This window comes from Ruditapes philippinarum, unplaced genomic scaffold (genome assembly GCF_026571515.1).
Source record: "Ruditapes philippinarum isolate M1 unplaced genomic scaffold, ASM2657151v2 ctg1133_1_1_1_1, whole genome shotgun sequence".
Lineage (NCBI taxonomy): Eukaryota > Metazoa > Mollusca > Bivalvia > Venerida > Veneridae > Ruditapes > Ruditapes philippinarum.
Genome location: NW_026855123.1, coordinates 114,786 through 128,372, shown reverse-complemented (window position 1 = coordinate 128,372; position 13,587 = coordinate 114,786). Strand labels below are relative to the sequence as shown.

General features: G+C 33.8%; 1 protein-coding gene across 1 annotated transcript; it reads left to right on the top strand.

Moving 5' to 3' along the window:
• The first annotated feature begins 4,740 nt into the window (after positions 1-4,740).
• On the top strand, positions 4,741-12,796 carry LOC132742163 (mucin-17-like). Its single transcript, XM_060730492.1, has 2 exons — positions 4,741-4,905; positions 9,893-12,796. The coding sequence occupies exons 1-2, from the start codon at positions 4,828-4,830 to the stop codon at positions 12,560-12,562; spliced, it is 2,748 nt and encodes a 915-aa protein (XP_060586475.1). The 5' UTR covers positions 4,741-4,827; the 3' UTR covers positions 12,563-12,796.
• Positions 12,797-13,587: the final 791 nt, after the last annotated feature.

The following is a 13,587-nucleotide window of genomic DNA, read 5'->3' as shown; positions in this document are numbered from 1 at the left end:
AAATAGCATCAATGCACTCTTTCTTTTGTGCATGCATTCACATCTACAATAGCCCTCGGACTTATGTCCCTCGCTTTGCGGATTTACCCTCAAATAAAACGGTACGTTTTGAATATCCGGAGATGCATAATGTGTATATTTATAATATTATTAATGATTGAAAACTGTCTGACAATTAGAATTAGTTTTAGATTTTCACTTGACCAAATCCGAAACTGTGTTAACAGGAATGTTATTCATACTTCCGGATTGTTAAAGTCATAACAATATTTAGAAAAATAATTTTAGTACATTTCTTTTTTTAAATTTACATATAAATATAAATCGACTTCAACACGGTATACTGAAATAAAACATTTTCTGCTTGAAACATTAACTATAACCGATTTTGCCTCGCTGACTTTCCCGAATCTGGCGGCATAACAATGAAAATCACGTAGTCTTCACTTTAAAAGGACTCCGCTGAGAAATTGTTTTTGGCATGGTGGAACTTGTAATAGTTTTTCGAATTTTTTTGTCTTGATAAATAACTTATGTGCATATTTTCATTTTCATCCCCTCATCCTGTTTTTTTCCAATTTTACATGTTTATTGTACAAAAAGACCTAAGCTAGCGTTGCAACGTTTTTAGCTCAAATCGGGCCATTCGGAACTGCCTCGGCTGTTGTCCTTATCCAAAGACTCACGGTAAAAGGCCGAGTAGTTGAGATTGAAATCGGGCTAAAAATCGCACAAAAAAATCAAGTTTTAATTTAATTCTGAGTATATTTCTTTATTATCTTTTGCAGATTTTCCATTTTAGGTGATTCCCTTGATCTGTATAGGAGTTCACATCTGACATTTTAAGGCTTGAAACGCAGCTGTTCTCCTTTAATTTCAGACACCTTCTTTTTCACAAATATAGCTTTATTCAAAGATAATATTTGTAAGGTTGTCTAAAAGGTCGCCTTGAAGAACATTTGACAATTTTACTGAAAGAAGAAAAAAAATCCAAATTTTCTTAGAATTAACAGCAATCTGGAAATGCTGTGCTATTTAGACATTTAAATATGATATCTTTGACCAAATGTCTGTCTTTCTATTATGGTTGTTGTTTTTAAAGTGAATTGATCTACAGTAAGACTCATTTTCCATAAGTATTTCAAATATTTGTAAAATCAAAAGAAGTGTTTCATTCAGACATTCTTACAAAAAATATTTCTTGGAAAAGATGTTGATAAAGTTCTAAGTTGTTTAGTATGGACATTTATATGAAGAAATATAATATTTTGTTCTGGAACAATTTATTATCTGCTACATAAAGATATGTCTCATCGGATCAGGTTCCTTAAGAACATAAATATATAATTCTTTCATGGTTTGTTCTCACGTATGATGATATAAGTATAGTCATCATATTTTGTTGATTTTCAGACCTTCCAGTGTGGACCAAATCACTTTGAATGTTTTAAACATTTGACACGCATGACCAAGGAACAATTTCGTACATCATGCGCACGGCTATTTTTATATGCAGAGATCTTTTTAACATGCATATAGCAGGTTTTTTTGTGCGTGTGTGTTGGAGGTAGGGGGAGGGGGGAGGTTATACAATTCATCATTAAACAAATGGAAATGGTGTGAAGTTGTGATATATTTTTATTTCTGTATTATTTTTTTATGTCGTGAAAACATGATCTCCATGATTTGGATCTACTCGGACTTATTCATCATACTTCATTAAAGTAATTGGTGAGCTGCATCATCGTTTGTCAACCAATCAACGAAAGTATTCATACGCGCACTCGCCAAATATGATAGGCGTGAAACTAGCGTTAATTAAATTCACAGACTCTGACGGTCATCGTGTAATTTGTCATTATGACGTGTTGCGCATGTGCTCAGACTTGTCAGTTAAATTTCATTAGGTCATCAAAGATGGCTGTCAGTTTATGCAAATTACGTATGTCAAAATTGAAATGATACGTCAACGCAAGGACCAATGAAAATGCTCCTTGTTTAATACCGTCAGTTGTCACAAGTACTTTTATAAGTTTTACGACATCAAACAATTTCGCTGTATTTCTGCTTTTTTATTTTAAACAATTAACTAATAAAAGAGAAATTTTAAAGGCATTCACAAAATTCATTCGCATCATCAGTTATATTATGTTATAGAAAACAAAAGCCAGAAAAATAGTCCGTACGAAAAACAATAAAAAGTAAACCCATAGCGGCGGATTGATACATGCAACATAAGTGGCTTTCATGTTAACATAAACACTATAAAGGATGGTTGATAATATTGGTTATTTAGTGTGATAAAAAGGACATCCTTTGAAAAAGAAGCTTTCAACCACCGGAAATAACTCTCATTTTAGTACATGTTTATGATAATACACATTCTAAGATATAACCAATCGAATACCTCGACAATTATTCATTATAATTAAAATATAGTCCTTGCCCGAAGACTGACGAAAAATGCCGAAAAGTTGCGATTGTAACATATATGATCATGTGCCCATTATATTCCCGGAAATGATAGTGTCGCAAACAGATCTGTGATAGAAGTCATTTACATATAGCTTAATGTAAAAAACAATTGAAATACACCTATAACAATCAAGATCATGATTTATTACATGTATGTATAACTTGTGGCATTCCGGAAATCTGAAACTAAATCATCTAGCACCAAAGGTCATTAGAATATAAAAAAAATATAAAAATCTAGAACTGAAGGTTATTTAGAACTAAACGTTGTCAGAAATCAAGGCCATCTAGTACTTTTCTATTCAATATTCGAGTTTTAGCAATAGTCTGTGCTTTAAAGCTGCAAGGCTCCAGATTAACCAAATTAATTCTAGAAACTCAAACTTGAGAAAAATGTTCTAATATTTAAAGAAGAGTAAAAAGATTCAAAAATCAAGTAAACATTTACATGTTACGTTTGATTAATGACTGATTTTGCAGTATTTATCACCATATTGCGTGACTAACTCAATTGATTGTATTATTGTTTCCCCAATATTTTGACCACCTTTTAATAATTTACGTGGATAGTAAGTGCCTTTTGCAATGTGTAAATTACTTTCTTTTCGTGGAGCTTTATTTGCTTTCTTTGTTCACTTCACAATGTTTTTACTTTTAGATACATTTTAAAAATCTTCATGAAAATTGGTATCAATCTTCAATTGTTTGATTTTATTCGCATCATAAACAAAAACTTAAGTTATTTTCTGATAATATACTTACTTTAAACGTAGTAATTTACGCTCGATTACGAAATAAGTTCTTGCAACTTGATATATTAATCATTTTCGGCTTCGCTTCCTGGAACCAGCCAGTACTGATGTCATATGAAGATTCATGGTCGTGACCCGAGTAGGGCTTGAACCCACGATCCCTGGCTTGAGAGCCAAAAATTTTCAAAACTAAACCATCCATGTTATTTTTTTGCCAGATAGTAAAATAAAATCTGTTATATGGATCGGGATAGGCCTTTAATGACATTGTTTTAAATCTGTTTCCTCAGAATGTATTTCATATTACTCGAATATAATTTGTTGTGTTTTATTTTCGAGAAAAGAAAAAATATCAAAGGAATAAAATTCATAATTAAAATGCGCAAGTTTGTAACAATACAAATTTATGTTGTTATATTTTGTTTTGAAATATCAAATAAAACAGAAAATATATTTTTTTTTAAAAAGTTAATGGTTTTAACAAGAAATGCCTTGTAATCCTTTTTATGAAAATAATTTAATTTACGTGTGTATAGAAGTTTAATTTAACCAAAGAAATATTTAAGCCAATTGCAATGTAATTGTAAACATTATTTTGCACTATAAGCCCTTGAGTGCTGCGGCATTTTGGCACCAAAATATATCAACGCTTCGAATGTTGCGTTTACGCAAAGGAATTAATTTCTTATCAATATATATTTCTATACTTTTAATGTATATCCTTTCAAAGGGACTCCACTGAGGATTCTTAACGTGAGGCAATAGGAAATACTTTTCCAGTTTAATGCTCCATTTGATGTAGGTCTAGACCAATTATTTGTGCGCAAAACTTTAGAGCATTCGCTCACTTTATTTGACGCAAAATTTAAAAAGCGCTGCAACGCTTTTCACACAAATTGAGCGTGGAATGGTGCAACAATACGATTTTAAGTTACTTTCTGAGTATCTGTCTTAAATATCTTTTGCAAATCGCTCTTTTTTATGTACCCAAGCTGATCTATGTAAAATTCTAATTTTATGTGTTTTCTTTCAGAATTTTAGAACTCAGTGGAGTTCCTTTAAGAAAAGTTTTTGAAAAGGCGGGAAGCAAAATTTAATACATTGTATTAAGTTTGTAGGGTCGGTAGTTATAAAAAACAATATGGTGTGGAAACCAAAAAGAGAAATATTACTTGCTTTATTGTGGATATATTATTGCCTCTATCTTATCACATATCCAATAATAAAATCATTGGCTATTTATTGGCTAGCAATAAGATCTAATTCTATATACTATATTTGTACTTGTTTAAAGGTGTCTAGGCGACAGTAAAAATCCACAGTCTAATTAATGCAATGTCACTATGTACATGTTACTTAGTCAATACACATATCTTAAACAAATGTTTTTGCACCTTGAGCTGTCAAAAATGACGGCAACAAACATCTCAATAATTCATTCGTCACTTATTTTGTAAACCCCTTCAGGCACAGTCTGTCTTACCCCGCGTGTCTGGTAGTCACCAGTTTCGAACATCAGGTTGTGTTGCGCAGGGTCCTTTTTCTCAGTAAGGACACTAACTTGTACGTTTTGCAGTTGCGGGAAATTTTACGCTTAAAGATGGATCTGAAAGTAGCCGGGTTGTGCATAATTCTGGCAATAATTGTTGAGAATGTGGAAGCTAGACATTTATCCGGGGTAAGTTCCTACAATTTACTATTTAAATCTTAAGTAAATAGTATTAATATACTACTGGGATCCTATGTATTTACCGGACAATCAGTTTACCGGACAAAAGGTATTCTTGCCGAAAAATGCTAAATTTTTATTTTTTGCTTCGATTAAAAAATCATACAGACTGAATCGTACACGCACTTTCTATTTCAAAGTAAATAACAACAAAAACACTCTCAGGTAAATATTGTTGATTCAGTTCTTTATTTACTAACATGCCCTTTTGCTTACTAGTTATTTCATGACCTGGTCATGCGGGGGAATAATCTGTTCTGCGCAGGCCCGAATATGGAGGCCCTTAATAGGTTATTTAAGATAGGTTTTACTTTTAATTCTTCTCAACGTTACCTCGGGAGACAATCGTAACATATTTTAATGATAAAAAGTAATTTGAAATTTAGTCCAAACAGTATCTCGTTGTTGTCCTTTACAAAGAAATGCAAATTAAAAACATATAAGGAAATGGGTTACGCCCATGGGAGGAAACTCTACACGAAATGTAAATAAAATAGATTTTATGAGGAAACTGTATGACAAAGAACAGAATTTCATTTGAATATCAAAATGTTTCATACGTTTAAGGATCATGAAGAATCAATACGTTAATTGAGTTAATAGTGTTAATTTCAATTACACCTTATATATTGGCATCTTCGTAACAAGCATGGCTGCCGTGTCTATTTCTAGTGACATACTGGGTTTTTCCAATGTCTTAACATTGCCCTTCAATGGTCGTAGTTCTCTTGCTGATTATTTAAAGATTAATTTTAATTCACGACTTCAAAACATTTTGAAACACAATGTCCGGTAAATTGAGTTGTCTACACGATTTTTTTCCCTCTTATAATGCCCTACTTTAAAGACACATTTCTACGGTCAAATGTTTGATTTTATGTTTGATAAAGTAAAGTTTACGTGTATTAAGAACCCAAAATTATTTGGGTAAAATTCCTTTCTTTTTTATTATTTTAAATAAAAGTTACATGTAAAAAACATCATATTTTGTCCGGTAATATGTAGGATCCCAGTATTTAACATAATTTGTTTCTTTTTAGTTGAATTTTTAAGCTATACAGCTACTTTGGAACAAATCGCAATTTTACAAAAACAAATAATGTCTGTAAACTTTAATATAATTATATTTGTTCGTTGATCATTGGGGTTTATTTTTATTCATATAAGATCTAAATCTATTGTTTTTTATTCATATAATGTCTAAATACATTGCATTATTCATATAAGATGGAAACCTATTGTCTTTATTCATGTAATATCTTAAACTATTGTTTTGTTCATATAAAATCTAAATGTATTGTTTAACTTATTATATAAGAGCTGCACTTTGACGAATTTCTTATTGACCACTAACTTCAATCATATCTTAGATTATGTTGTTGAAGAACAATATAAAGAACCAAACAGCGTTTACTATCATTAATTGCTTTTATGTTAAACACTTTTTTTTTACAATAAATTAACGTGAACAAACATAACAGAGAAGATTGACATGGCCAAAGCAAAAACTGCAAATACTTTTAAAACAAAAACTACAAAATAACGATAAAATGAAGATACTGTCTTGGAATGAGTGAACAAACGAACACCATCCTAAGGACTTGGTTCTCGCTGTTGGTCACGCATGGGTCATTGTTTGAAGGTGCATATCGCATATATGGTTGACTAAGCGTGCTATGAGGCCTTTTTTTCTCATAAATTTAAATTTACTATACAATAGATTGATAAACATGATAACGTCAGTATGTTTTCTCTTATATAAACAAATAAAACATATTTCAACTTTAACAACAACGCTTGACTTACCTAAATGCCGGCACGAATAATTCCGACGACTTGAGGGACATTCTGTAATAATAATTTTTGGCACGATTAAAGACAGCCAAACATATACAGCATCTTCTAAAACAAACATGCTTTGCACGAGGAACGCGAGCATATGCTATTTTCGCACGTGCCGCATGGGAAATTTGGTACACGATTGTCGCGCTTAATATACAATTAAAAAGTGTCATATTGATTCAATAATTTATGTACGTTACACAATTGTGATTTTTTTATATTGTGGCAAATAAGAAATTCGTTGAAGTGTATGTATTGAATTATCATTGTTACCCTCCATATATTAAATGGACTTGTCCATTTTTCAATCACGACAAAACCATTCATAATTTTTAGGGAAAATTTCAAAATAAGTACTTACCGAATGGCGAAGATGTGCTGAATGATCTTTGTTTGTCTAATCTTGTCGCATGGTTATATTTAGCCCCCGCCAGAAGACTAAAAGTACAAATATTGTCAGTCTTATTTGACATGACAATATTATAATTGTTGGATTTTATTTTCGTTGTATGGCATTGTAATATCAGTTAACCATGGGAACACACAAAAAAAAAGCAACAGCATTTTAAACGTACCATCTTTTATGTTACAATGTATTATAAAATAAAGAAGTGCGTGATGAGTGGTATGCAAATAAAGTAATAATGGCTACTGCAACTCTTAGAATATGATAATTTCATACCACAAGATGAAATATAATCCATTATTAATAGAAAAAATCTAGAATTTTCTGTTTTTTATATACTTTTTTTACCTTTTTTAACCTTATGATTTGAAAGATTTCCTTTTTAATTATGAGAGAAGGAAGCTGTCTGGCAAGACACCAGTGAAAATGTGAAATAGTGAATAAAAAAAACTTAAAAAAAAAAACGGTGAAAATACGGAACAAATTTAAATAGGCATTTTATTTCATCAATATTTCTAAATTTTCATTTATAAGTACATTTAATAAACATAAAACTTTTTTGAAACGAGTACAAAATAAACAGTATATTTTAAAGGGTTTTCTTTTGTAATAAATGCGGATTGTGAGATAAAAGAAACGAAGGGGCCGCACATTTTGTAGCATCGATCAATTCATTTGAAGAAAGTTGAACAGTGTTGCAACTTTTTTCCCAAATAATATCGTAAAAATACGATTTTCAATTTATTTTAAGTACATTTTGTATATGTCTTAATTAACATTTGCGTATTTTTCTGTTTTATGTGCCCCGGTTTTTGGTAGTTTTATGTAAGAAATTCAAATGTTAGGGGTTTTTTTTAGACATTTGAGCTCACTGCAGCTTTCTTAACGACCCTTCGTGATACCACCATTACAGCTTTTCGCACGTACCTTACTTGATGTCATGTACGTATATATGCGCGAACTTTTCAGTAAATTCACCTCTTGGCATTTCATGACTTTTTTCCGCAGTGTTGAATAAAAGTAATTGAATTTGAAAAAAGCAGGACTTTAAGTTTATCTGTAATGATAAATATCGATTTTAACCATCTTGTTACCTTCACATGTTTGCGTGACATAAAGCGATGACATGTTAACAAAACTACACACTGTAAAAGTTTAATTCCAAAGCTTCCGGTTAAATTCATCAACTTCCGGTTAAAGTCCACAACTTCCGGTAAGAAACAATGATTCTTACCGCTCCAGTGAAATTACAGTTTTATATTTATTGTCATACAAGTTTCATGAAGCTGATACATGTATAATATGAAAAAGGCAAAGCCTCAAAGCGAGCTCGATGCACTTTTTACGTGAAATAGTATGAAATAATCGCTCAATTTTATTTCAAATGCAGTAACGAGTGCGTGTGACGTCACACGTACTGTGTTAAATATGGCTCCGCCCCTGTCGTGAAATGAATAACGAGTTTTGAAAACGTTGATAAAACTTTGTTTATTTTGTTTCACTCTATAATTTTTCAAGCGAAATAAAGATTATCTAAAGTGAAATAAATGTAAAACTTAAAACGTTTGCGACATTAAAATAGCGTACTTTGATTTGTTTGTTTTGCACGTGCTGTTTGGCGCTACATTGTGACGTCAAGTAAACAATACTTTAAACGTCTGTACAGCGTTAACGACTGAATTAAAAGATATTGGTGTTCGGATTCATTTTCTTAATTAGACCATTTTCTTTCATTCTAGATAGTTTTCACAACAAAATTCAACAAAAAATTGTTCTTATTTATCAGATTTTTCAAACAAAATGGCGCCTTCAATTATTATTTTTTTATACACAGCTTCCGTTATTCTGGTTCCCTGTCTAATTATGGTTCCCATAGACGTGCGCGGGTGACCAGTCTAGACATCCGTTTTCAGTCAGAATTCCTCAGTTTTTATCGTTATCTTTAAATTCGAAAGGTTGCGATGTGTCCAATTCGGTACTTTGGACGAAAGTTTTCAAAACCATCACTTAGCAGGTACTCGCGTTACCGTAAAGCTCGCTTTGCGAGCAGGCCCTTCGGGCCAGCTCGTCGAGCTCGCTATTAAATTATCGTATGTAATGACATGGCAATGGTGACAGTTTGTTTGTATACAATTTTGATAAAATACACTGACCATTTTTCCATATCTATCTTTTAATGTATGGAATATTAAAGCTTTCTAAACAATTCTTCAAAGCTCACGCAGCTGTGAAACACTCCCCGGCACAAATTGGAAGCCGACACACTGGTTGCATACACAGCATCGCATCCCGTGTAGAATTGTGCAATTAACATGATTTTTTTTTTCAGATAGCTTAGCGAAATACTTAACTCATAATAACGTGCTATAAGCTACGCTGAGCACGATTTAGATTTTGAACAAAATTTAAATTTCTCATTATTCTATGCAAACATACAAAGACGTAATACTAATCCATTGTTACAATATTGTTATCTCGGAAATTGGTTTCTTACATCAAATTATAACACATATTCTCCTCATTCCAGTTATTTACATTTCTTTTTAAACATGCCTACAGGCTCAAGAAAAAGTTCACAAAAGCATGTGAACGTTGGGACTTTTTTTTTAACATGATAAATTGATACTTGATTCATTCATTGGGGATGTGAAGCTGTCAAGCTATAATTCTGCATTGATTTATTTTCAGGGCCGACTCCCTCCTATATTTGGCCAACGAGGTTTCCAGTTTCAAAGACCATTTGATTTCCGGGGTGGAATTCCTGGCGGAATTCCTGGATTTAGTCAAGCAGGGATACTGCCGAGCCAATTTCGACGTTTTGGGCAGGCAAGAACTCCGTTTAGAGTACCACAATTTGGGTCCCGGTTTGGGAGCACCCGGTTTCCTCCTATGCCATCACTTGGAATTAATGACCGCAGCCTTATTAGAAGGCAGATAGGAGGTTTGAGAAGACTTCCTTTAGGATTAAATCCAACACTTGATCCTACGCTTCGTCAAATTTCTCCCCAGTTTTCCAGAACCAGAGGCAGGATACCATTTCCATACTATCCACAACAAAGTCGACCTGGACTCATACCACGAGGTCGCCCAATTACTCATGATGCCATTCGCCAGCTTCGACAAAGGTTTCGAACTAGAGGTACAGGTACGAGAGATGACCCTATCAGAATCATTGCTCCCCTTCAATCAACTTCCGGATCATTGGCAGGAGGTAGGCTAAGTCGACTCGGACCAGGAAGTGGACTCGGACTAGGAAGTGGACTCGGATCAGGAAGTGGACGGCCACTACAGAAACCTTCACGTCCACAACGCAGACAAGTTCAAGTGTCACGTGCCAGACAACAGCTGCAACAAAGACCACAGGAAGAGGTGATAGCTCTCTTTGGTTTTGATCAACCGTCTGGTGGACTCCCAATTCTTTCTGAAACAATTGATAAGCAGACTAAAATCAAGCGCACACCAATTAAGAAATCTCCTTCAACCGGGTCCAAGATTACAAAAAGTTCATCAGATTTAAAAGGAACAGAAGGACTGAAATCCGTGAATATATCAAAACCAATCAGCGACGAATTTCTCCAGAAATTAAATGTTCATCAACTTGAAAGACTTGCTAAAGGTGTGGCGGAGGCAACCAAGATACAGCCACTACATGAAGTCAAACATGTAGCTCAGGCTACTGAAAAACGATTAGTGAGGTCTCAAACACTTGAAACTTCACTTCCGGTAGATATCGGTGCCATCAGTACTACTCCAAAGAATGAATCGACACAACATACAATTGATACAGTAATAGCGGATGCTGATACGGTTAACATCAACATTAACAGTACCAATGAAATCTCAGGAAATGAAAATAGTAAACATGTCAGCGACAACGGCGTTATATCAGCAGACACATCATCTCAAGCTCACATCGGCGTACCAGTTGCAGTAAACCTCCATGAATCGACAGTAGATGTTGCCAAAACTTTAATTCCCGAACCAGTAGCAATTCATGCAGACAAAGGACAAATTGAACCTTTTATAGAAACAGTAGCCAAAGATCCAGCAGGTATAAGCGTTATCGCGGATACAACACCTGCAGAAATGTACGCTGTTGTAGATACACATTTGATTGACTCCACTGTTTCAGCTGACACAGTTTTACCATCTGAAACTGTTGAACAAATAGCTCAAACTGTTGAATCCGTTGCGATGGTGCCAGTAGATAGTGTGCCTGTGTCCGATGTAGCTGGTCCTACCGAATCAGTTTCCGTAACAGAAGTTGTGGCACAAGTAGAAGGTGTACCTGCATTTGATGTCGTTCCCACTGAATCAGTTTCCGTTACAGAACTGGTAGTGCCGGGAGAAAGTGTACCTGCATCCGATACCGTACCGATCGAATCAGTTTCCGTTTCAGAAGTTGTAGTGCCAATTGAAAGTGTTCAAGTGTCTGATATCGTTGTTCCGGTCGAAACAGTTTCTGTTGCAGAAGAGATGGTGCCAAGTGAAAGTGTTCCTGTAACCGATGTAATTATTCCTGTCGAATCAGTTTCTGTAACAGAAGTAGTTGCGCCGGGGGAAAGTGTACCAGTATCCGATATAATTGTTCCTGTCGAATCAGTTTCCGTTACTGAAGTTGTGGTGCCAGGTGAAAGTGTTCCTGTATCCGATGTTATTGTTCCAGTCGAAACAGTTTCTGTTACAGAAGTGGTTGCGCCAGGTGAAAGTTCACCTGTATCCGATATTCTTGTTCCAGTCGAACCAGTTTCTGTTACAGACGTGATGGTGTCTGGTGAAAGTGTTCCTGTTTCCGACGTTATTGTTCCAGTTGAATCAGTTTCTGTAACGGAAGTAGTTGCACCAGAGGAAAGTATTCCTGTATCCGATGTCATTCCGGTCGAAACAATTTCCGTTACAGAAGTTGTGGCGCCAGGAGAAAGTGTTCCTGTATCCGAAATCGTTGTTCCACCAACTGAATCAGTTTCTGTAACGGACATTATATCACCAGTTGAAAGCCTGATTGTATCCAAAACAACTGTTCCAGCCGAAATTTCAACAGCTCCTGATAGTGTCGTTTCAAGTGAAACCTTAGTTTCAAAAGAATCTGTTAAAACTGCTACCTTAAAGGAAGTTTCAATTCCAGTTTCTTCAATATCTATAGATGGAAAGATTTCCTCAGAGGCTTCAGTGCCAACTAAATTACCTTTAGCTGATAAATTCGCGATTAAAGACACTAGTATACCAATACAACATGCTCCGATTGTGGGGCATGCTGTACTCATTCCAGAAGTGAAAGGACAACATGCTAGTGTAGAAAAGTCTGTAATTCAGACAGAAACGTCTCTAATAGCAACAAAAGACCAAACATTGAGATAGTAGCCGCTATTGTTGAAATTGACAATGAAAGATAAGTAGACTTTACAGACATTCAAATATATGGCCCATGCTTATAAGAAAGCGAGCAGAGTTGTGGGTTCTCTATAACTGTGTAATGCTACAAAGGGTAAATAAGTAGGTTAATTATTTAAGTTTTCTTTTAAATTTGATTATAATGTACATACATGTAAATAAAGAATCCCATTTTTTTTCTAAGAAAAGGATTGAAATAGATGAGAAATAAAATTTAAAAAATTATGCATGCTTTGTTTTTTTTTTTTTTATGACTATTTGTTGTTTTTTCCCTTATTTGTTGTTTTTTTATTGGATCTTATATTTTTAGAAAAAGTCAGACAGGCCCAATTTGAATATAGTTAATGTCATGTTTAGTAATTGAAAATACGTAAGTCTTTTAAAACAAGATTTTTCCCCCTTGCCCTGGTTAATGATGAAGAATTTGTTTTGGGAAGGGACTTTAATGTATAAAAATTTTGGGTTTGGGTTCGTTTTGATTCAAACAGTTTTAAAATTAGTAAAAAAATTTTATTTTTAATTTGGTTTTAAAAAAGTTCCCCAATACTTACTTCGTGTTTTTATTTTTTCGGGCCCTTGGGGATCTTTATCCGCACTTTTAAAGAGCTGAGTTTTGAGTTGTTACCGGGTTGGGGCAGACCAATCAAAAACTTAGATTTTTGTCGATTTCAATTAAAATTTAAAAATTAAAAAATGTTTTGGTAGGGGAATTTTGAAAAAGCCCACTTTTCATTTTTTAGTATAATTTTAAACAAAATTTAGGCCATATCTTTTCGATGTATATTTCATTTTAATTTTAGTGTAAACAATATTTTATTTCAATCAAACATATATATATACGCAACATAACTATAATCAAATGCAGAAAGGATTGAGGAGAAAGCTAGAAGCTTTTTTTAGACACTCTCTCCTTTGAATTTAGTGTTCAAATAACATGTCATGGCCTGGGTGACTGCTTCAATTTTTTAAGACTCTTACAATTATATATCAAC

Excerpts from the sequence above, each read along its gene's own strand:
- LOC132742163 (XM_060730492.1), top strand. The coding sequence starts at position 4,828 with ATGGATCTGAAAGTAGCCGGGTTGTGCATAATTCTGGCAATAATTGTT. Across the intron at positions 4,906-9,892 it reads AAGCTAGACATTTATCCGGG|GGCCGACTCCCTCCTATATT; the intron begins GTAAGTTCCTAC and ends ATTTATTTTCAG.